The 23,711-nt window shown below is 41.9% G+C and overlaps 1 protein-coding gene across 2 annotated transcripts in view; it reads right to left on the bottom strand.

Moving 5' to 3' along the window:
* Positions 1-21,431, bottom strand: part of UGGT1 (UDP-glucose glycoprotein glucosyltransferase 1) — a 38,448-nt gene extending 17,017 nt beyond the window's left edge. Inside the window, exons 1-20 of one of the 2 annotated variants that reach the window (XM_081008401.1) lie at positions 21,258-21,431; positions 19,546-19,683; positions 19,205-19,287; positions 17,465-17,595; positions 16,362-16,474; positions 15,565-15,739; positions 14,753-14,849; positions 13,261-13,339; positions 12,594-12,694; positions 11,163-11,262; positions 10,039-10,099; positions 7,399-7,490; positions 7,135-7,285; positions 6,740-6,859; positions 6,357-6,442; positions 5,079-5,214; positions 3,347-3,478; positions 2,928-3,092; positions 2,381-2,501; positions 1,191-1,289 (exon numbers count right to left, since the gene is read on the bottom strand). In XM_081008401.1, the coding sequence (XP_080864527.1) occupies positions 1,191-1,289; positions 2,381-2,501; positions 2,928-3,092; positions 3,347-3,478; positions 5,079-5,214; positions 6,357-6,442; positions 6,740-6,859; positions 7,135-7,285; positions 7,399-7,490; positions 10,039-10,099; positions 11,163-11,262; positions 12,594-12,694; positions 13,261-13,339; positions 14,753-14,849; positions 15,565-15,739; positions 16,362-16,474; positions 17,465-17,595; positions 19,205-19,287; positions 19,546-19,670 (2,167 nt within the window). In that variant the 5' untranslated portion in view covers positions 19,671-19,683; positions 21,258-21,431. The remainder of the gene's footprint in view (positions 1-1,190; positions 1,290-2,380; positions 2,502-2,927; positions 3,093-3,346; positions 3,479-5,078; positions 5,215-6,356; positions 6,443-6,739; positions 6,860-7,134; positions 7,286-7,398; positions 7,491-10,038; positions 10,100-11,162; positions 11,263-12,593; positions 12,695-13,260; positions 13,340-14,752; positions 14,850-15,564; positions 15,740-16,361; positions 16,475-17,464; positions 17,596-19,204; positions 19,288-19,545; positions 19,684-21,257) is intronic. The other variant, XM_081008400.1, reaches the window with a different exon arrangement.
* Between the last annotated feature and the right edge of the window lie 2,280 nt (positions 21,432-23,711).

The following is a 23,711-nucleotide window of genomic DNA, read 5'->3' as shown; positions in this document are numbered from 1 at the left end:
AAGTAATAACTTACACATATATGCAGAATTGCAATAGCACTATATTTCATCCCATTTTTCTCCTAAGCTTATTTGCTCCTTTGGCATATATTCAGTCAACTTGTAGTCTTTTATTGTTAAGCAATAAATAAGAAATGTGGTAACGAAGTGAAGAATTAGTGATTTTAGGGTGGGTGGGTGTGTTTTAAAATGTCTTAGCAACAGCTGCAATACTATTCTAAGCCCAGCAATTACCAACTACCATTGGCTGCTATTGGGCTATTTTCAAAAGCAATTAACACTTCCATTTTCTATAAGGAAACATATTGCTCATATATCCATATACATTAATAAACTAAGTGAAATTAAATGGTGAAGTTCCAAGCTAACATTTCCCAATAAACAAGACTAGCATTTGACTACTGTTGGGTCTACACAGCAAATGCAAGAGAAAAGGAGACTCTGAAAGTCTTTGCAACCTGGTGCGCTCCAGATGTTTTAGATCAGGCATGGCCAAACTTGGCCCTCCAGATGTTTTGGGACTACAGTTCCCATCATCCCTGACTACTGGTCCTGTTAGCTAGGGATGATGGGAGTTGTAGTCCCAAAACATCTAGAGGACCAAGTTTGGCCATGCCTGTTTTAAATGATAATTTCCATTAGCCCCAGCCAGCACAGAAGGCTGCTTTGCAAGGTGGTAGAAAATACGCTCTGTGAGTAATAAAATAGCATATCAGGGAGCAGGCTGAGCAAGAACCTCTTGCCCTGCTTCAAGTACAGACCAAGCCTAGCAGAGGAAATCAATTAAGACAACAGAAAATATGATGCTGCCTGGAAGCTAGACAGGCCAAAGAAATGCCATGCAAATACTTTTTAACATTATGAACCAATCTGTACTGTTTTCTTCTACAGTACCTGGTTCTTCAGATTATGGCAAAGCCATAATGACATGCTAAATCTATGGAGCCTTTATGAACAACCGAAGAACTTGATCAGATAAAACTGGGTATACATTTAAGGATCAAACTGGAGGGCAAAGTGAGATTACAACTGGCACAAAGAAGGAGCAGTAACATGGCATCATTAGAAACATTTTTAAAATGCCTTGCTATGATTCACAATGCAAAAGGAACCCTGGCTAAAGAAGTAGCAGAATAAACATTCATGTGCAGACTACAAAAGGGAAAGAGACAGGACTCCCATAATTGTACCTTTCTTGGTCATGTAGGTCATGCTGTTGGCTATAGCAGCTGTCTTGTGCTTGGAATCCATGAATGTAAATCTAGCATAATCATCCACAAAGAAATTATCTGCAAGAAAAATATTAACTCATCAACAATCACCACTTTAAATCAAATTCTATTAATTTTATTTTAAAAAGAAAATCACCCTCTTTGGTAGCAAATTCCCAATAAAATGTTCCTACAGGGCATCTTCCTAAATAATTCATCGTAGAATTTGGACAAGGACAGAGATGAGCAAAGGCTAAGAATGATAAAGCATAGGCAAGAACAGCTGCAAGGTCAAGGAACGGGGCTAGGAGTGAGAAAGGGCAGAAAACCACCCAATAAAAGTACGGAGCCCTTGTATTTCTCCAATACAAAATGCCTGAAAACTTTCAAACTCTTAAACAACATTTACCAGTATACCTGAAGGAGCATCTCCACCCCCATCGTTCTGCCTGGACACTGAGATCCAGCGCCAAGGGCCTTCTGGCAGTTCCCTCACTGCGAGAAGCCAAGTTACAGGGAACCAGGCAGAGGGCCTTCTTAGTAGCGGCACCTGCCCTGTGGAACGCCCTCCCATCAGATGTCAAAGAGATAAACAACTATCTGACATTTAGAAGACATCTGAAGGCAGCCCAGTTCAGGGAGGTTTTTAAATGACTGATGTTTTAGTGTGTTTTTAATCTGTTGGAAGCTGCCCAGAGTGGCTAGGGAAACCCAGCCAAATGTGTGGGGTATGTATGTATGTATGTATGTATGTATGAATAAATAAATAAATAAATTGTTTGTTTGTTTGTTTGTTATTATTTAAATACAATGCTTGAATACAGTGTTGTCTGCAGGAGGCTTTAGCTAGTGAATTCCTTCGTCTCCCCTCCTACTCTGCCACATCCATAAGGAGACTGGAAACATTTATTTGCTTCTGTTTTAAGATTAGAATAATTGTATTTTTTATTTGTCTTGACCAACCACAGTCTAAACTAATTGCAGTTTGTCCAAGTTTGGACAAAACAACAAACTGCACACTTAGTTTAACATGGAAGTGGGTATTTCTGAACAGCTTGTGGCCATGCCAGAAATGGGGGGGAGTACAAACTAGTGTCCAAATCAGATCTTAACAAGTTATTGTTGTTGTTATTAAAATTTTGTATGGATTCAACAGCAGTGTGCCTTACTAGTTGCGGTTAAATCTAGGTACTCTCTGTCAGACATCAAGATCCGTGAGTTGATTCTTGGCACAACATTAGGCTGGTTCATGATATATTCAACCACATCTTGATCATTTGATAATTCACCCTGAAAAAGAAAGAAAAAAATCAAATCTAAAACCTCAAACAAACAAAAAGCATGTTTTGGAACTGGTCTGAAAATAAGAATAATATTGAGAAGTCAAATAATTTTTTTAAATTTTAGTTTTATTCCTTGTTCTCTCAGAACCTCCCCTTTAAAGAGGTCATTTAAAGACATATTAGAATTTCAATATTTTGCAAGATGTTAAAATGCTTCTTATGTGCAACCCTTTGGATTTTTACATTTCTTGGAACAGCAGATCTGTGACATAGAAGTTTCCTCTGTGGCAATGGGGGGCTGCCATTTGGGAAAGGTAAACCTACAGCCTGCTTAGAAGCACAGAACTAGCTGCACAGTTCTTTGACTCTTAGCCATCATCTTTAAGCACCGAAGAGGTCTTTGAAATCCCAGACTACAAGCAACATGGCTTACCAAATACACAGCCCTCTGGAAAAAGCTGGTGGTTTCTAGTATTTTATGCATTGTCACAGTTTCTAGTTCATCGGGATCTAGTTGTTCCTTTTGAAAGGGCATTCCGTTGAAAAGCACAATAGGTAAGGGCCCCACACCTGTCTGTTCATAGTAGCCACGTCCTTCCTGAAATGTACAAAAGATACAAATAAGATTTTTTTTCTTTCTGCCTCTACTGACTTTATCTATTGCAACACAGTCCATGTTTCCAAAATAACCTATGCGAAAGCAGGTTATGGGGGGTAAATACTGCTGTAACTGGCCCAGAAAATCCTGTTGACACCTCTGACCACTCCAATGAATAGTTTGGCAGAAATTTTATTCTACAAAAAGAGTTATGGGGTTTGAAAACGGATAAGCTGCACATGTAAATGCCTTACCTTCCTATTGTGATCATAAGCAGAATCAACTCCTAAGATGCTGTTCACTTCTACATAAGGATACTGCTTCTCAAGAACACTAACCACATGCTCCACTTTGAGTTTTTCTCCTGTATTTACTTTGTTGTATATCTGTCAAGAAAACATTGACACATGCACAGTTAAAAACATTACCTCTTCTCCTTACACTTCAGAGGATCATCAATAAATCAGCTGTTCTCTCAATTTCGCTTTGCCTGCCCTTATGTATCAAACTCGCTCCAGGAAGACCTCAGCAGTGCAAAACCCACATTATCCATGAAGCGTTTAGCTTAGTCTTTTTGTCCCATCATCCCCAGGCCTAAGAAGCAGTAAGGTAAGCAAAAGTGACAAAACTAGCAGCCTTATTTTTTGCTCACGTGCAGTGTCTTATAGAGCAACATAATATCGCTACATCCCAACACTTGGTGTAGGCTAGACCTGCAAAGCTGATGTCTGCAGGAAAATACAGTGGTGCCCCGCAAGACGAATGCCTCGCAAGACGAAAAACTCGCTAGACGAAAGGGTTTTGCGTTTTTTGAGTCGTTCCGCAAGGCGAATTTCCCTATGGGCTTGCTTCGCAAGACGAAACGTCTTGCGAGTTCTTGCGAGTTTGTTTCCTTTTTCTTAAAGCCGCTAAGCTGTTAATAGCCGCTAAGCCGTTAATAGCCACTAAGCCGCTAATAGCCGCTAAGCCGCTAATAGCCGTGCTTCGCAAGACGAAGAGACTCGCGGAATGGATTAATTTCGTCTTGCGAGGCACCACTGTAATTATACATATCATACAGTACAGACGGATAGATGGCTGTATGCATGCATTACAAACTGCTTTGGTTATCTATTTTACAGGTTCTTACAGTGAAAAGTTTCTCATGAGTTCTCCCAATATATTTATTTTCCCAGGATGTTTAAGTGCCCAGCAGAATGTCATGAAGGGAAGTAAATTACTGATGGTGGCATGGATGAGCCTCTAAAAAAGGCTGATCACCATTACGAACCAACTTTGTTAAGAGCGAGTTGAAGGCTAAAATCAAACTGCAGGGACAACAGGAAAGGGAAGACAGCACACGGCACACAATGTAGGGCAGGAAGGATGGAGGAATCCACTCTTACCCACTCCCCCCCCCCAAACACATACAAGCCTTGGCCAAGGGACAAGTATGACTGTGACAACAAGCTCTCAATTCCACAGGTACATCAGCGATAAGGTAGAGGGACCAGGGTGGAGACAGGAGCAAGGGAAGGGCAGCATTAAAAGCCTCAATGTGGTGCCAAGGATGATTTATATTCTGCCCCCCTACCCTCCAATCCCATGCTGCCATCACTATAGTTACAGGATAATGAAAAGATGTGAAAATGCACAACAGTGTACCAGATCGTTCCTCGCCTAGCCTTTCTATTACATTTACATCAGGAATGCACAATAGGGAGCACATGTCACTTCAATTTTACAGCTTAACTTGGAGAACAGTGCAGTGGGAGAAAAGTGGCTTTGGCAAGAAAAGTTATCCTTCCACGAAAGAGACGGTCAAGAACTCACAACAGAACCTGCCCTCATATCACTAACAGCAAGTACATTACCACTTTCATAATCATTAACCCAAATATTCTGAAAAGGCAAACTGCTGCAACAAGAAGTGTCTCTTCTTGTTGCAACAGCCTCAAGGCTGACATAAACAAATACAGCTGCATTAATTCTCTCCAAAACACTCACAGATATAACCGTCTGGAAGGCAAAATTATTATCAACTTCTTGCGCAACGTAATTGTAGGCTCGAAGGAGGGCGACCCCAGCATCTTGTAAACCATCAACATCTTCAGAGTCATTAACCACAAAAACCAGTCCAATCCTATTAACAAAACAAAAGAAAACAGACTAAAATCCAAATCAGATATTCAAAAGCACAGCATCTGCAGTGGAAATGTTTAGGTTTGTGAACACAAGTGACACTAACCACCACTAAATACTACCGATCCTTTATCAGTGGTTGAAGGGATGTAGGAATGAGCTGTCGGACTGTGCCCTTTCCCCTGCAACCCCTTCCTCTCTTGATGCACAAATTAACCAAGGTTAATGCTAACCAGGGTTCAATCCTAACCAGACAATGGAACTAACATCAAGCTCTGGTTTCAAATCCTGAAATAGGAGCCAGACCTGGTTAGCATTAACCATGGCTGACACCGGTGCAGACATGGACTGAGCCATGAATCTGGCTGGTGTGAAGAAGTCATCCATGAGGAGGAGGAGGCGGCATTGTGGTACACAGTCATATAATGTTACATCTGCATCATTCCTCCATGTCTGTGGTATTTCACATGTGTGCAAAACTCACATCATAGGCATAAGCATGTGCCCCATATCAGATTTCCCACAGTGCCTTGGTACAAGCCAGGACCTCCAGATACCTCCCATATGTGATCAGACCCAAAAGGCTCCTCTCTCATACAGTTAGGAATAAGAGGTAGTGGAGGTGCATGGTTGCTCAAGAAAAACTCCTATCATGCCATAAAAACTCCTATCATGCCATAAAAACTCCTATCATACTTTTCATAGGTTCGGAAAGGTGATCAGCTGTGAACATTAAAGGTAAAGGGACCCCTGGCCATTAGGTCCGGTCGTGTCTGACTCTGGGGTTGCGGCACTCATCTCGCTTTACTGGCCGAGGGAGCCGGCGTACAGCTTGTGGATCATGTGGCCAGCATGACTAAGCCGCTTCTGGCGAACCAGAGCAGCGCATGGAAACAACGTTTACCTTCCCACCGGAGCGGTACCTATTTATCTACTTGCACTTTGACGTGCTTTTGAACTGCTAGGTTGGCAGGAGTAGGGACTGAGCAACGGGAGCTCACCCTGTTGTGGGGATTCAAACCGCTGACCTTCTGATCAGCAAGTCCTAGGCTCTGTGGTTTAACCCACAGCGCCACCTGTGAACATTACTCAGCTTCAAAAATAAAATTGTAAGTTCCACACACATAGAAACTGCAGCATTACCTCAATGGTATGTGGTTACTAAGGAACATTTCAGCCACGCTAAGCAACTCCGCCGAGCTCTCATGGGACGGGTCTACGATGAGTACCTGAAAGTCATAGCAAAGTATGGATTCAGATGCCATTACATCACTTCAGAAGGACTAGAACCATGTTTCACAATTTTAATTTTAAATATGTTTCAGATCTCTCTATGGATTCGTATTTGTATGGGGTTTTTTATACTGGAACAGATAAACTAAGCTAAATATATAGGATTATCTTAATTTTGGTGGAAAACTTATAATAGAAATTAATTAAAACATTGCATACAAATAAAATCTTAAGTTGCCCAACTCTTGAAATCTTAGAGTGAAGTTCATAGACCAAAATAAGATACCACTTACAAAATTATGGAAGTTTTTCCTTATTTGTCTGATTACACCAGGGAAAGTAGGGCGCAGCAGCTCCTGGACACTGGAAGGCCAATAATTGTATCTGCTGTCAACTTCAAGATTATTGATCCACTAAAAAGAAAAGAAAGTCAAACAAGATAAATTAAAAATACTTTTTGCTTGGACTATTAGAACTTATTTCAATTTAGGGCCACTATTTAGCAATTCAATTGCTGTGGAAGTAACTGAACTGTATGGATTCATATGTTGAACTAAAATTAAGGTTCAAGACTTGCCTCAAAGAATTTACACTTCAGTGAAGAATGTGCACAAGTGTACCAGGATATATAACATATTGTGAATGATTTTTTTTACCGATCGATGGAAATCTCACCCCACATACTCACTGAAATAGCAGCACTTCTGATATCTACAGCATAGTCAGAGTCCGATGGCTGGATGTTCAGCTTTAACACATTGTGCATGGAAAGGCCAACAATTCCCAAACTATGCAGCCCTTCCATAACACGAGCTTCGTTCCTCAGGACATCAAACAAACTAGAAAGAGCACAGATTAGATAAAACTTTAGAACGCCACCAGCTGATAATACTGTAGCATTTTATATTGCTATACCATAACCTAAGTTAAGAAGAATTTGAAGAGTTCATACCTAAATATGTCCTGTGTGTCTAGATCTATGTGCAGCCCATTGATGAACAGGGCAGAATCCCCAGACTGTAAACCTAAGGTTCCTTTGAAGTACTGAGGAAAAAGTGCAACAAATACATTAATAGACATTTTTAAATACAAGACTTGAATAACACATAACTTTAGATCAAATCTTTTCAAAGATGTGCATTTAAAATGTTAACTGATCCCAGAAATGGAAATTCAGTGGTCCTGCCTTGATAGCAAATCAGCTATCAGTATTAATCTAATGCAGCACAGAGTGTGAATTATCTTATGATAAAAATAGAATGATGAGGTACAGTGGACGCAAAAGTGCGTCTGCGCGGGTCGCAATCCAGCGCTTCTGCACATGGGCAAGCGCCGAAACCTGGAAGTAACCTGTTCTGGTACTTCTGAGTTTGCCGCAGTGCGCAACCCAAAATCGCACAACCTGAAGCGTCTGTAACCCGAGGTATGACTGTATTAATAGAGCGATCCAAACCCCTGATCCACCACACAGGAAGGAGTCTGGATGAGGAGGTTTCCCTTTACTTGTATTCATGCTCTGCTATTAGCAGGGCTCACCTACCAATGAACTTTCAAATGAACTGGAGCAGTCAAGTACAGGTGACGACCATTTTGCACAGGGTTCCATTCCTGGCCCCTGTGCACCTCAGCGGAGTGCACATAAACCCAACCCACCCCCATTCTGCCTTGTTCCAAATCCAAAAGGACCCACACATTGGTGGATGCATGCAAAATGGTTGCTGCCTGTATTCATTGGCTTCTAAGTACCTCCAAGTTAATCCAGGCCTCTCTGTTGCACCAACCTGGAGCTGGTGCCACTGAACTAAAATGTTTTCCTACCCATCACAACTTGCAACCTGCCTGGCACAAGCAGAGAGACTCCAGATGTTATTGTAGTACCCGTTAAGCCCTGCTGCCAACCACCAGGGGTTTGGATTGCATGCTAAATAAGGCCTGCTGACTGCCCATTCTTTGATGATGTGGAGCAATTACAAGCTGTGCTCCCATTTCAATTACTGCTCTTCTTTATAGCATCCAAGGTTCTATGTAGACATGGGGAAGTAAAATGTATCAACTACTTACTTGTCCTCAAGCAATCTGCCTACACACTTGACCGATAAATAAATTTAACAAAGTGGTTTTATCATACTCTAGAATCATGTTAGCCATTTTAAGGAATATTGAGGTACTTATGATATATGGCTGATAAATGATATGGGGGTGGCAGCTTACTAGCTGAAAGTATAATAGAGATTGATGCAAAAGGGATAAAGTTAGTGCACCATAAGCAAAATATAAAGGCCACTATCAGTGGCCATCATTTGCATTCAAGCCCAGATGAAATCAAAATGGGCGCACAAAGCTGTCTGAGGTCACCTCTGGGGGCTAAATCAAGCAAAGAAAAATAATCTTACCAAAGTTACTTCTCTCACTTCAATCAACCTACCCTCAAGACTGAGATTCATATATAATAATAAGCATTTTTTGATGCCATGTAAATTGCAAAGTTCAGTCCTCATTGTAGATTTAGAGCAACTAGGTTGCAATCCTATACCCACTTATTTAGTGGGGCTTACTTTTAGGTAAACATGTCTGGGATTGCACTGTTAAAACCTGTTATGCTGAACTGTTAAGTGGTATTTGTATTCTGATATCTGAACAACATTCTGCCCCAGTGTTTCTTTTCTAATTGTTGTGACAACCCAGTTCCTCTGAGGTAATTCTTTTCTAGAATGGGACTCTTCAGGGAGCTTGTTAAGACAGCATTCCTGATATTTTGCACATTCACCCTGACATTTCTTACAGTAAATAGATATGCAGATAGATACATTATTCCCTTAACGAGAAAGTTAAACAGATATTATGCAGCAGATTCAATTACGCTGTGATTTCAGTCTTAAACAGAGATAAAGAAGTCAACTGAGGGGATTGTACTGCTCCTGCTGTGCCAGTTGTTAAAGTTTCTATTTGTTTAATCCCCAGAACACATCACAGAAGCCACTAAGTTTCAAGTTTGACACGCACTGGGACTTATTCAAAAGCAAGGCAAAACCCAAAAGGCCAAGTTTTCCTTGAGTAACAGCTTGTGACTATTCCCTGGGAAATAACCAGATAAAACCAGTTAGGAGCCACTTGGCTCATAGTTTCTGAGCTTGTAGAATATAGACCTTGCACAGAACAGTGTTAGGGTTCACTGGAACAATCTCCCTCAGAAGGTAGTGAACTCTTCTTCACGGGAGGTTTTTAAGTAGAGGTTGGATGGCCATCTGTCCTAGATGCTTTAGATGAGATTTCTGCATTGCAGGGGGTTAGACTAGATGGCCCTCGGTGCCCCTTCCAACTCTACAATTCTATGGTTCTATGATATGATAAAGAACCTTTCCTCCAAATTCTGCCCTAAGCTGTAGCTACTACAGTACAACCAGAAACCAACAAAACATTCTGGACATTCTGGAAGAAGAACAGCACTTCAAAGTATTTAGAGCTCGATAAAATGTACTTTTTAAATACAGAGAGGCAGTGTGGCTTAATGGCTAGTGTCAGCCCAGGAGACCTAGGTTCAAATCCCTATTTTGCCAAGAGGCTCCAATACAATAAGGCTCCATACAATTACCTTTTGGTTCTCTTCAATTTCTGATCTGAGTTCTGAAGAAACAACTGTCTTTGTTATTGCCCTACAGAAACCAAAAAAAGTCACATGTTATCATTAATTGCCTGTCCTACCTCTTCTTTTGTTTTTATATCTGTTCCACTCCAACATGTCCCACTAGGGCATACAATTGTTACCAGTAAACAGATATTGGAATTCATACAGTATAGAAAGCAACTGCAAGGACAACAATTAATCTATTTCATTTAAGCTATCTAGTGCAATCAATGGGGGGGGGGACGGGACTCCACATATTAAACTCTACAGTTTGACATCTTCAAAATTTGTGCCAAAAATGGTTGCACAAGAATTACTGGTAAGTGCTTTCAGCTTTTAAATCCAAAAGGACACATACCAGGAGGAAGTTATTATCCCTTAAAAGAGATTGGTAATCTGAGCCAACTATGAACTTAACATCTCTTATTTAACAGAAAACAGTAAAAAGCACTTAAGATTACAAATGCTGTAGTACTGATGATGCAGAAATACTGACTTTTCAGGTATACCCTGCCCCCCTCACTGAAGATATGATCAGTGCAGGTTGTTGTCGGCTGTATAGCTGCCCGGTTATGTCTTTCCTGCCCCCGTTCCTCACAAACCGATTATGAATGGTTTTCTTATTCCTGGCTGAAGGCAGGCATTTTCTCCACCTCCAGCGCCTTTCTGTATATGTGAATCCTTTCTGCTGCCAAATTGTCTCTACTTTATCAGAGAAACACCCTGCATTTTCATTGAACTTCCAAGGTGGCCATATTTAATATTTTCAAATATGCAAGGGATATTTCACCACCAATTCATACCAAGGTTTTCAAGGTATTAACAGCAAAATTATAGCAGAGATGTTGAAAAGCAAGTCTTCCCTTTTAAAATGATCTAATTCCACAATTGCTCGTTGCCAAACTATCAGTTAGCTGGTGGAAGCTGGATGGACCACACTGGGGCAACCATTTCCCCACAAGTAAGGGGACCAAAGTAGTTTGTTTCCGTTTCAACAACCAGGATCCCCAATCTACTCTGGGCTCTTTGATCACTTTCACCAAAGTAAACAGCACAACAATCTACATTTGCTTAGCAGCAGCAGCAGTTACCTAGCCTTTGTGGGAAAATTCTGACTTAGATCTTTCATGACCATCAAAGCATCCACCGTAGGAGCAGCCAGAATACGGGCAGCAGTTTGGAAGCTCAGATCTAAAATTGAAAATAGTTCAATCATAAGGCAGTCCTTCAAACCTGGAACATTGTGAAGCTTAACTCTGCTAGGTGCCAAGATCAGCCTAATCTCTTGAAGCTCTTAAACACCCAATTATTCCTCTCACGCACTTTGATGAAACTGCTCACATGGCTGAAGCGGAGTTCATGCGTAAGGGCATCCCTGGATCTAGCCAGCACATCCACCAATGTTTTGTTCTTAGCAGAGTACACAATTCATACAACTGGATATAATGCCAAGAAACATTCACCATTTGGAAATGAATCAGAAGGATTTAGGAATTTTACCGTGCAGGTTTACTCAGAAGAAAATGCCACTGCCTCCAATGGAGCTTACTCCCAAGTGTGTTCAGGACTGCAGTCTTTCGTCACCTTGAGTTATCTATAATGCAGCCGTAACTATAATGCAGCTGCGAAGAATGCAACTGGCAAAAAAAAATTGGAGGCGCCGAAATAAGAAGAATGCAAAAGGAGGAACTTGTTAACTTAATGCCAACTAACAGAGCAATCCAAAGCCCTGGCAGGCAGTGGCAGGGTTGTGTTGTCACCACATTGGCAGCCTTCTTGCTCCTGCTGGCCACAGCAGAAGAGGCAGGCAAATCACTGTGGCAGCCTGGAGCTGGTGCAATGATTCGGCTCGAAGACATCACAAGGCAGCAGTGGGGTCTGCCTGGGATCCAGCAGTGACAGTCACTTCCCTAGAACACTCCATATAGGGGGTTTTCATGAGATACGAGGTGGAATGAGGAGCTGGGAGTTGATGCTGGCATCACTCTGTGGGTAGAGGGGCATCTTCATCAAAGTCCATCCCAGCCAGGCACAATGGGGTTTTGGATTGAAGACATAGAAGATGAACGCCAGGTGAATGCTGTTAGGAGCAAAGTTTTCTTCTTCAAAGTATGCAGAAGAGCTGAAGCAGTTTGCAGAAATATTGTACCCATCTGGCACCATGAGGAAACTACTTCAGCTATTCTATGTAATTCAAAAGTTTAAGATGGTTGCTGAAGAAGGAACCTGTGCTTTGAAATATGTTGGCGTGTAAAAAATACAACTGCATTCAATTTGATGCTTCGCACAAAGGGAAAATGCCTTGGGGTGATGCTGATGGAAAGCGCCTTCGTGCGTGTATCTGTTCCAGGAACAGTTGCATTTATGGATGCTTCTGCTGACACAAGAGCACTTTGTAACAAAGTCATAATAAATTTATTTTAGTGTGTGTATATAAGGACTTAAGTGCAGCATAAGAGCTCCTAGGAAGTTGAAGTTCACATTTCAGATTTGCAGTAAAGGGGTCCAATATGGATACTTACCTTGTAACTGCCACACTTTTAAGGGCGCCATTTCATTGGTGCTTTCAACAAGATGTTTTCTTAGTTCTTTCAGTTCTTCTTTCAAACTGGGGTGCAACTGCCTGGAATAAAAAATGAATTAAGGAAACCTATATTACTAAAGGTAGGGGTACCCCTGACCATTAGCGGACGACTCTGGGGTTGCGTGCTCATCTTGCTCTATAGGCTGAGGGAGCCGGCATTTGTCCGCAGACAGCTTCCGGGTCATGACTAAGCCGCTTCTGGAGAACCAGAGCAGCACACAGAAACACTGTTTACCTTCCAGCACAACTGTCCTTAATAGATGTGGATTTGGGTCCCTTTTCTTAATATTTTGTAGGCTTTAGTCGGAAAATGCAGCTAAAAGTAACAGAGGAAGCTGCTGTATACAGTTTAATAGGCCCATCTAACTCAAGATTGCCAACACTGACTGGCAGCAGCTCTCCAGGGTTTCAGGTAGAAGTCCTTCCCATCCTCACCTGCTGTTGCCAGGACCAAACCTGGGACCTTTTGCAAGCAAAACATGTGCACTTTTACGGAGCCCCCTCCCTGCAATCTTCTTTATGTATTTCCTTGCAAGTTGGTTTCTGGAATGCCTTAGGTGGAAAAGCCAAGGAAAATGAACATGTTTGTCAAGAGCATGACGTACCTCAGTTTTCCAAATAGAAATCCCTGCACTTCATCAATGGGGTCATTTTCACCTATTACTGTTGCATTCACATCTGCACCTATAGAAACATGAAAGAAATTCCTGATTATGATACCATTTAGGAAACGATCAGTCATAAAGAGTCTGACAAGTTTTGCAAGCCTTCAGCACACAATATTAGCACTGCAGACAGCCGTAACAGCAAGCACATCTTGTTTCTAAAATAAGTAGACAATTGCTGCAATTTCTTACAACAGACACCAAAGTGTAATGGGGTTATTCCCTGGTGAGGGGGGAACAGTGACATTCCTTGCAACTCATTCCCTGAGGGTTTTATGCTGCTACTTCTGTCAACCAGTGAATAATCTGGTGCTGCTCTCCACTGCCACTGTGAAGAGTCTCAGAGTGAGACTCTCCTCACTCTGGCTCCAGAGGGAGCAAACATAAAACACTTTTTTCAAAAGAAGTGGCTTGTTGCACAAAAAAGGACAATGACGACACTCCTCATTCTGCCTCTGCATGTTTTTCTGCAAGTTTTTACTTAGTAGCCAACACCATGCTAGTAGCATTTGAAGCCAGCAAACTGGTGGAAGGGAGGGATTAACACAAAGTAGGATATACAAAACACAGATAAAAATTACAATGGCTTTTCCTTCATTTAGAAGGATGCTACTTTTCATGCATCACAGCTTATTATCATAAAAAAGGATCTGCAGGAGGAAATTAAACATGTGTGTAAGAGGTTAGGCAGCCTTGCAAGGAAAGCAGAAGATGAAGTGTGAGGCAAGACCCTGGGACTGGGTCCTGAGGAGAAATTGGGCACACAGATTGCTAATAACCAGGGAGAGAGCAAGTCCAGACAAGCTTCCCACTCCAGCTTGAACTGGTAACCTACACAATCCTGCCACGTCAAGGGAAGCTAATGGGTTGCCTGGGCAAGTTGCCTCATCCTAAAGTACCGTATTTTTCGCTCTATAACACGCACCCAACCATAACACGCACGTAGCTTTTAGAGGAGGAAAATCTGTAGGCATGCCACCCGTAGGCATTCCCTCCATAACACGCACAGCCATTTCCCCTTACTTTCTAGGAGGAAAAAAGTGAGTGTTATGGTGCAAAAAATATGGTACATCAATATATGCATGAACCTTCCAGTCCTTAAGAGTATCAATCCAAAGATTGCCTAGTCTAGCTTCGGCAGCTCCTGTCAACGTGCAATCAATTCCAGAGTGATTGCTACTCAGTGGGTTTTCATTTATTGTTATTTAACTTGTTACAAGCCATTTTGAGCAGAATTTCCTTGTGGAAAGGTTGTATATAAATAAATATGAATGATTTAGATTACTGCAGCGTATTGCTAATATAACCTGAAAAAGTGATTCAATTCTAAATAGAATAACAGCAAGAGTGTATGAAGAGAATTTTAAAAACAATTTTGGAACATATTCCAGTTCATGGTGGAACCATCACTGCTCTTAAGGTAGGAATTCACCTTTCACCTGGGTATCATCCTTGGCCTTATATTCTGTGCTTTTAATGGCCAGCTCCACACCATAGCCTGACAGGTAGACTCTTTCTTTACTTGGATTCTACAAAAGGGAAAGGAGTAAAAGCAAGGTAACATGGGCACAACAAGACATTTGCTAGGTTTATCTCTCCCAACTTTGCCAGACCATAATCACAGGCAGTTGGACCATCCTGATTTAAACTTGGAACAAGTGCCCAGCTGTGTTTCAGCTCAGCTATAAACACCCACCCACCCTTCTCTGTGATAAGAAAGTTGCAGCCCAATTCAGAACTCCAACTGGTAGGAGGATAAAAATGTAGCTTCCATCTAATAAGCTCTTGTAGTGATTCCTGCTGTCTTGGCAATGCTTCTCATGCTGGTATTTACATATCTGAAACCTCAAATTTCATTGCACATTGCCACAAAAGTCATAAGGGGCAGTAAGACTATAAAAAGAACCGCAACCAGAAATATCCTGAATCTATTACCTCTTCAAATTGAGACCTAACAACTTCTAGATCTTTAAAACAGTGAGTCTAGATTCAGCTTCACAGTTGTCTTGTACGAATAGACGAATAAATCTCTGAATATAATCAGAAAAGATAACCCCTCTTCAAAACACACAAATGTTGCAATATTGAAAGCAATCAAAAACTGGCAATAAGGTTTATATAAAAACACACACGATTTTAGAACTCAATGCAAAATATTCCTGAAGTGGCACTTAAATAACAAATATTGTTCCTGAAAAATACTTGAAATCCTGTGAACTTTCCTAAAATTGTTTTAGTACTTACAGCGATGTAATGCCTAAGAATGTAGGTGATTTCTCCAGCATTGACTTTAGATACAAGTAGTCTGTGAAATCTAGACATCTCCTCAGAGCCAATCTCAGCATACAAGATTACCACAGGACTTTCGGGGTCTGAGACTGGGTATTTGTGGTCGCCTTTGAATATAAAAGGCTTTGGCCTAGAACAAGACGAACATCCCAATATAAATACTGTACTTAAACAAGATTAGACAATGCTTATGACTACACTGAACATATTGAAGAGACATAAATAGGTAACTATGACAGTCCTTATTCTAATGCTTGAATTATTAAATGTGATTCATGAAGAATTAAAATAAGATTTCCATATGGAAATCCCAGCACTTTATTGCTCTGCTTCTCACGATTGTGGAACTGAATGAATTCCTAAAATGGTGTAACTTATAAAGCCATTGCAAATGGAACTGAACGGTATGCGTTTTATACTTGTAATGCTGTTATCTATTTGTATCTTTGTTGTAATCTACTGTTGTAACCCACCCAACCCAGAATCTTATGATTGCATCCCACTCTGGGACCTTATGTCCAAAGTAGCAACATGTTAAGATTCTAATCAATCATTTAATCAGAATATTTATAAATCCCCAACTCATAAAAAAAATAGCAAAGCAGTGTACAATAAAATTATTTAAACATCGTGAAACTATGAAATCATAGAATTATGTAATACAGAACAAATGACCAACACTGAATCAGATTGCCCTATTTTAACAAAATAAGAAGCAGCATAGTTGATGCCTTGGTACAAAATAAAACTACCTTTCTGAAGCTGTTTGTAGAAGCATTTTGAGTTTGTCAGATTCACACGTCTTCTCTCCATGTACAACAAAAAATGCATTACATCCCTCTGGTGGGGGCTCATCAGCTGCTATCTGTATTAAAATGGATCTATTATAGTAAGATGTCAACCTTTTTCAGAGTGGGGGGGAAATCGCATCATGGTCATAGTAACAGGATCACAAGATACTCTGCTTCTAATAGATTCATCTGTGCATTGTCATTTTTGATCCATATGAACGAACAGTAGAGCACTGAGTCACATCAAAAAAACTGGCCACGACTTGTGGAATGGGGGCATTTGCACAGCTTTTCTGCTTCCAGCCCAGATGGATACCAGCGAGGAGGGTAGAATAAACTTCTTAGATTCTTTCAAAGACAAATACCACACAAAATAAAAATCACTCCATTTTATAATCAATCAAGAAAGGTCTCCTGTCTTGGAGCTAAATGAGAGAAAGAGGGATAATCTTACAGCAACTTTATTTGTTCCCTTCCCTTCCCTCCCCCCCCCCCCCGCCCCTCTTTTCTTTCTCTCAGTCTTGTTTTATGTTTATTATTAATGCTGGGCGAGCAGCTATTGAGGAAAGGTAGGCGAACAAGATGGAGGGCAGGATACTGAAACAGTTTCTTTTGCAATTGCAAAATGAGAGCCATTCCTTTTAAATTTAAGTTGTTGGGGTTTTTTTAAAGGAACATAAATATCCATGTGGTAACTTTTGCAGCACTGGTACCATGCCCAATACTTCTCTGGGCAGTGGTCAGGAAAGAGGTGGAAGATTGTCAATGCCTCGACACCACACCTAACCTTGCTGACTAGGCTGGCAAGCAAGCAATCAATCAATCAATCAATCAATCAGGGAAGGGGATATTGTCTGTCAACTCAATAAGGTCCATCAACATATTACCACTCCCAATAAACACAGTATAGTCAGTCACTGTCAAAAAATTAGTCATTGTAATATGGTCAAACACAAGGCTTAGGTTGCTAGTTCAGGGAGAGGAGACACCCAGTGTTTCCTTTTTGCATTACTGTCTGTATGAAAACATCGGAATCAGAAATGTTCCAAAAGCTATATACTAACCTGCTGGAAGGCTTGAACCGTAGCTGAGTAAGAGCGCAAAGACAAGGCAAATTTCAACAAGTTCTGTTGCAAAGGTGAAAGATTCTGGGAAGCTGCTTGCAGCATTGCATAGTAAGAGGAATAATCAGTACCTGCCAACCCATAAAGTAAACTATTTAGTTTTTAATGCAAGTGCAGAGGGATTTTAAAAATCAGTGATAATTGTCGTGGTTCATACTACAACCGTATACAAAAAGTGACACAATTTAAAAGAACGCAAGGAATCAGCATCCTGTGCAGTCATCAAGTTGGAAATATATGACTACAAGCTGGTAAACACTGTGATCCTAGGCTACCTCCATATAACACTGCATACAGAAAATCTCTTTCTTTCTTTCTCTGAACTTGATTATTCATACTCATTGGTCACTACTACAATTGCTAAGCACATAATTGCTTTTAAGATATACTTGGAATTCATGTGCATTATAGATATGACTCCTGGAATGTGTCTGATCCGTTTAATGAGATATCCTCAATAGTAAGCAGTTCTATTATATTATAACATAATTCTATTACAACAAAATATTATATGTTTTCATTAATAATAATGATGTCTTAGTTACTTTAGCTTGTTAACCTTGCAAAGACATATCAATTATAAATTACAGTCATTAGGCTCTAAAGAGGGGGTGAACCATCTCCCCACCCCTGCAAACACCACGTTCCCTCATAGACAGTGACTGGGGCCAAAGCATACATACACAAAGCTCTCTCTCTCCCCCCTCCCCGCCACACCACATGGCATTCACACCTCTCTCACATACATATCCAGCTTGCTTGACTTCCATGCTGCACAATGAGAAAATGGCTCCTTCTTACTGCACAGCACTGAAATGACAGCCAATCGGAATGGCAAAGCACAGAACTGTCACTGCTTCCACCAGTCTGATTGGCTTCTGTACTAGCTGTTTAAAAGTGTTTTGTCCACAGTTCAAGTTTTGGTGCACATGTAAAGGGGGAAATGGAATGGGCAATTAGCATGTGGGAAGGAAAGAGTGTATCATCCTATACCTAGTTTTTCATCCCTTAAGAGTAGGCTTGTATAACTTGTGACTCAGCAAGATGAACGCTGTCCACTATGTATTGTGGCATGTCAAAATATATCTGCTTTTGAAGACCAAAGTAGGCAGCAACGCAGATAAAGGCTCTGAGAGTGGGGAAATGCAGCTAGCAGGTTTATTTGGCTTGGTCAGTCACTAAGTTCTACAGATCTGCCTTAAATGGCCAATTTATATCTGCATAAGCTTTGACTGGTTACCATTTTCCATTAAAGTGTAAAGCATAAATGAAAATCTTTACTATTTTTATATTTAGCATTATTCTACAAATGGAAAGAGAAAAACAAGTTACAGTCGTACCTCGACTCCTGAACGCCTTGGGAGTTGAACGTTTCGGCTTCCAAATGATCAAAAACCGGAAGGGAATGTTCCGGTTTTCGAACGTTCTTTTAGAAGCCGAATGTCCGATGGGGCTTCCGCGGCTTCTGATTGGCTGCAGGAGCTTCCTGCAGCCAATCAGAAGCCGCACTTTGGAAGTCGAATGTTTCGGAAGTCGAACGGACTTCCAGAATGGATTCTGTTCAATTTCCGAGGTACAGCTGTATTAAGTGTTTGTCATTTATACCAATGAGCCTTTACAAAGAATTTAGCGCACAGTACCCTATCTGATTACAAAGCAACCAAGCAAAGCAATAATTACCATCATGATTGGATGATCCAAAGTTCTGACAGGTTTCAACAAAGCTCCAAAATTTCTCTTGACCTTCTTCTGCTAAAAATTCACTGAAGAAAGGAGGTGAGAGGAATCATTACATTATGTTAAGTTTTGTTTTGGGGTTTATTTAAAAAAAAACTATGACACCGCAATTCACAAGTCCGGATTCAAATTCCATTCAGTAATTAATTTACTGGGTATTTTTAAGGCAAGCCACTGTCTAAGCCTCCCTCATTTGTAACACAGGGACACAAATTATATAGGAGATTACATATTTAAACTGCTTTTTTTAAAAAAAACACCATTGAGTTAGCCATCTTGCTTACCTTGCTTCAAGTAATAAAGGTGTGGAAAACCACTTAGTAGTCAAAGAAGTCGTCACTGCTTTTGAATCTGCTTTTACCAGGGAGAAGCTCACCCATACTCCAATAAGTGCAATGAGAGTTCCCATCTTATAAAAGAAACTGGAAACAAATGAAGACATTTAACTTAAGCATTGTATTTCAGCAGAAATAGTTAAGCAAGTGTATGCTTCTGTAAATCCGCGGGTGTGCAATCAGTTATAAGGTATATATCTTGACACAAGCCATCTTGCTGAAGCTAAGCAGCACCTGGTTGGATAACCACCTGAGAATAAAATGTGTGCCACCTTGGGTTCCATGATGGAAGAAAGGCAGCATATAAGAAAATAAATAAACAAAATCTGGGAAAATAAAGAGGCAATTCTAGGACTGATTCAGAGGTAATGGGCTGATTCACATGTATTGGGGGAACACGTGTTGAAATGCCTACACTGCAGAGGGTTGGACTAGATGACCCTCAGGGTCCCTTTCAACTATACAATTCTATGAGTCTATCATGAGCTAGTGAATAAGCAGGTGTTCCAATCCCGTTTCTTATTTTCCCCTCCTGATTCCAGTTTCCCCTTCTGTATCATGTCTATTAGATTGTAAGTCTATTTACAGGGACTGACTTCTCTTTTAATACATGCACAGCCCTTAGAAAATGCAGGCACTTTGTAAGTGAATAATACTAATTTTACATTGCAGGAAGCGCAATATTAAAACACATATAAAAGCCTCATGGCAATTCTATCATTTGTGAAGTTGGCCTGAGAGAGTAGAGAAACGGAGGTCTCAGAAAAATGAATCCTTCCCAAAAACGTATCAAATTTGTCTCACTTGTACTTCATACTGTAAAGGTAACAAGTAGCACTGCAGAAATTACATAAGAAGCTGCTGAGTCAGATGCTAGTCCATCTAGGTCATTATCATCCAACCTACTATCTCCAAAATCCTCAGCAGAAACGTGTCATTCTCAGCCCTGCTACTCAGTGTTTTTTTTGTGTTTTTTTAAAAAAACGAGTGCTTCCCCCTTGATCCAACGCATCCTTACTGTGCATTCACGGTCTACTCTTTAGCACCATTATGGGACTCCACGACGCAGGCATAATGATGATACTTCTGACCATGCCAATTGCGATCACAAATCCCATTGTGCAGGTAAGATTTCAGAAAGGCGATCCTGTCCCTCTGCCGCAACAACACCGAATCCAAGAGCCCTGGGGCTAACACCCTCGTTTGTTAGATCTTCCCTTCCGTGCAGTTTTAGCAAAAAAAGGATCCAAAGGAGCTCTGCGAATTAACACCCAACTGCCAACCGCATCTCTGTCTGTCCTTCGGTTCGAGATATCCGAATCCTTGACAACGCCACAAAGTTGCCGGAATTCGGGCTGCAATCCTAACCCTGCTCGCCTGGGGGGGTGAAACCCACGGGATTCAATAGCACCTAGATCTGAGCCCACTCCGTCAGGATTGCAGCCTTAAAATCGCGCAGCTGTGTTGCAAGGCTGGAAACACGAGCTTGCTCTGGTTAACCACCCCGAATTCTCCGCGCCCCAGTCCCTTAGACCCCCCGCTTTCCCTGCTCGTATGGACTCCGCCTCCTCCAATCGCGCCCCAGGAGAGCCCGAAAAGGAGAAGCGGCGGCGGCGGCGTCTTCAGGGGCGGGTGTCCGGGAACCCAGGCACGCAACTCACCGTCCAGTGCTGGGGAACCGCACGGGGGAGGAGGCGATGGTGCCGGTGCCGCGACTTAGCCAGAGGGCGCCTCCCGGGGCTCTCGCGCCGTGCGGATTATTATTGCGCCTGTAAGCTACCGCCACGCTCCTTTCCTGCTTCAGCCGCCGCGGCTCCTTCGGTTTCCTAACAGCTCGCTTCCGGTTCCGGCCCCTCGCCGGCTACCAGGAAGAGCTGGGGCGAAGCGGCTCTTTGCCCTGCGGAGGGAACCGGTCTGGGAGCAGCCCTTGACGCTCGCAGCGCCATTTCGGCTATGGGCAAACAAAGTCCCGCTCAAGGCGACGCTCCAGTCGCCCATCAGGGGCGCTGTTCCCATCACGAAGCGGAATGCAAACTGCAAGCAGGCGAGCGGGGGGGCAGGCAGCCGACGGTACCGTGAAGCTGTACCCTACCCTTCCCGCTTTATAGTCTGCCGACATAATAGCATCTCCCGCTTCCACCTCGCCACTGAATTATTATTATTATTAGTAGTAGTAGTATTTCCCCACCCTACGCACAAATACGCACACGCACAGTCCGCTGCAAGAGACTTGTGGCTTTTTCGTTTCAGGGTAACTCGACTAGCGTTAGATAGTACTGCACAGGCTCCAGCCCTAGGAAGATCCTCTTTACGACCAGGCAGGAAGTCGTCCTCCCGAGCCCTTGCCAGGCTACAGTGCCGCTCTGCACTTTCGTAGTTCTGCATCGTGGAGGAGGCACCTGTTCTCCAAAGGTGGGTGAGACGACAAGCGACCGACGTCCTCGTGCCTGGGCTCCAGCCATTATAGGAGTTTGAGTCCAGCAGCATCTGAAGAGCCTCACGTTTCCTTCGCATCCCTGTTCTACGCTGCAACATTGTTTCCTGAGCCCAGTTTAAAAAACTGCAGGACTTGAGACTCCTTTAATAGCAAAGAGATAAATCACTTCAATAGGGACCTTCTGCCCAACTGCACCCTTTTTCAGGATACAGTACTTGATTCCATCTCCTATCCCCCACAACAGTCTGCATGAGTACAGAACCCAAACCTAGTATCTATGCTACCCCTTGCTTGAAAAGACATTCCTTCTGCCTACTTATGGGCCCCCAGCTGTGGAAAAGAATCAGTCAAGTCATCTGGTCTAAACCGAACCCAAGCCTCACCCATATATTCAAAGCCAGTCCCAGGTTTTCAAGTGGCAGAGCCCTCAGCAAGATTTATTCAGTGGGACTACCAACTTCTGTGAACTAATTTTTTGACAGGACACCATCTGTAGTAGTGTCTCCTCTTTGTCCCCTTGCTGCCCCTCCTTCCTGCTATATCTGGCCCTTGCTTATATCATATGTTTATGATATTGTGAACCCTCTTGAGCGGGATATGCCCCCAAAAGGCAGCCAATTACTCACCCACCCAAGTGGGGAAGTAAGTGTGTGGCAATGACAGCAAGGAGCACTGGAAGTAGGATCAGTGGTTATTTATATTTTTTCGCAGGACTTTTTAAAGGGGAAACTCACTGAAACTCACAGCACCTCTCAGGTGGGCACCATTGCCATTCTAAGAGAATGAGGGAGGTGTTCATGGTGAGTTCCAGCACCTCTTTTTCTAGAAAAAGAGCACTGTATTTTCTTTATTTAACACTTTCATTCCATTATTCAGGCACAGACTCCTACAGTCCCTTACAGATTAATTAAAAAAAAAAACACCACAAGACAATTCCTGCCTTACTGTTTAAAATGCATGATGCCAAAGGGGGGAAAACAAATAAATTCAAGCACCATTTTGTAACAGTTACAAAGGTCATAAGGTTGTTCAAACTGAAACCAAAATGAGCTGGTCTCTCAGAAGATCCAGTGGAGTTGACCTGCTTCCCATTGCGCATTTTGCTGCAACCTGATAGATGACAAAAAATTTAAAACCTTGTAGATCATATAATATGATATGCAGTGCAGACTGTTGGTCATATAGCCATAAAATCTGGATTGCTTATTATTATTTTATTTATTGAATTTATGTACTGTGCTATACCCGGATGTCTCAGGGTGGTTCACATATCAATATCTAATAGTACCCATTGTCATTCTAATATTGCTTGCCAATATTCATTCACCAGCATTGCCCACATCACCACCTCCCCTTCTATGAACTTGAACAACCTATATATATTTGAAAACTTCCCACCGAGGCTCCCCATTAGCTCCATATCTAAAATCCTCTCACGTGCAACACCACCTAGTCCCTCCCAATCCTGCCAGCCACAGTGTTGCTTCACACAAGTCTCCTTTTTTCATAAAGGACTGGCCACCTCCACCATTTCACATTCTTCCCCATCAGCAGAAGTGTTGGCAGATCATGTACTCTCCACCTTCCTTAAAACTGCTGGTGGTGGTTTAAAAGAAGGATGTGGATGCTAAGGCTGTGAATCCTGAATGACCTGGTCCTTTGCCTACTCCTGTACAGA

This window comes from Podarcis pityusensis (assembly GCF_964106645.2).
Source record: "Podarcis pityusensis genome assembly, chromosome: 5".
Taxonomy (NCBI): Eukaryota; Metazoa; Chordata; class Lepidosauria; order Squamata; family Lacertidae; genus Podarcis; species Podarcis pityusensis.
The sequence above is the reverse complement of the archived record's forward strand: the minus strand, read 5'-3'. Positions and strand labels throughout refer to the sequence as shown.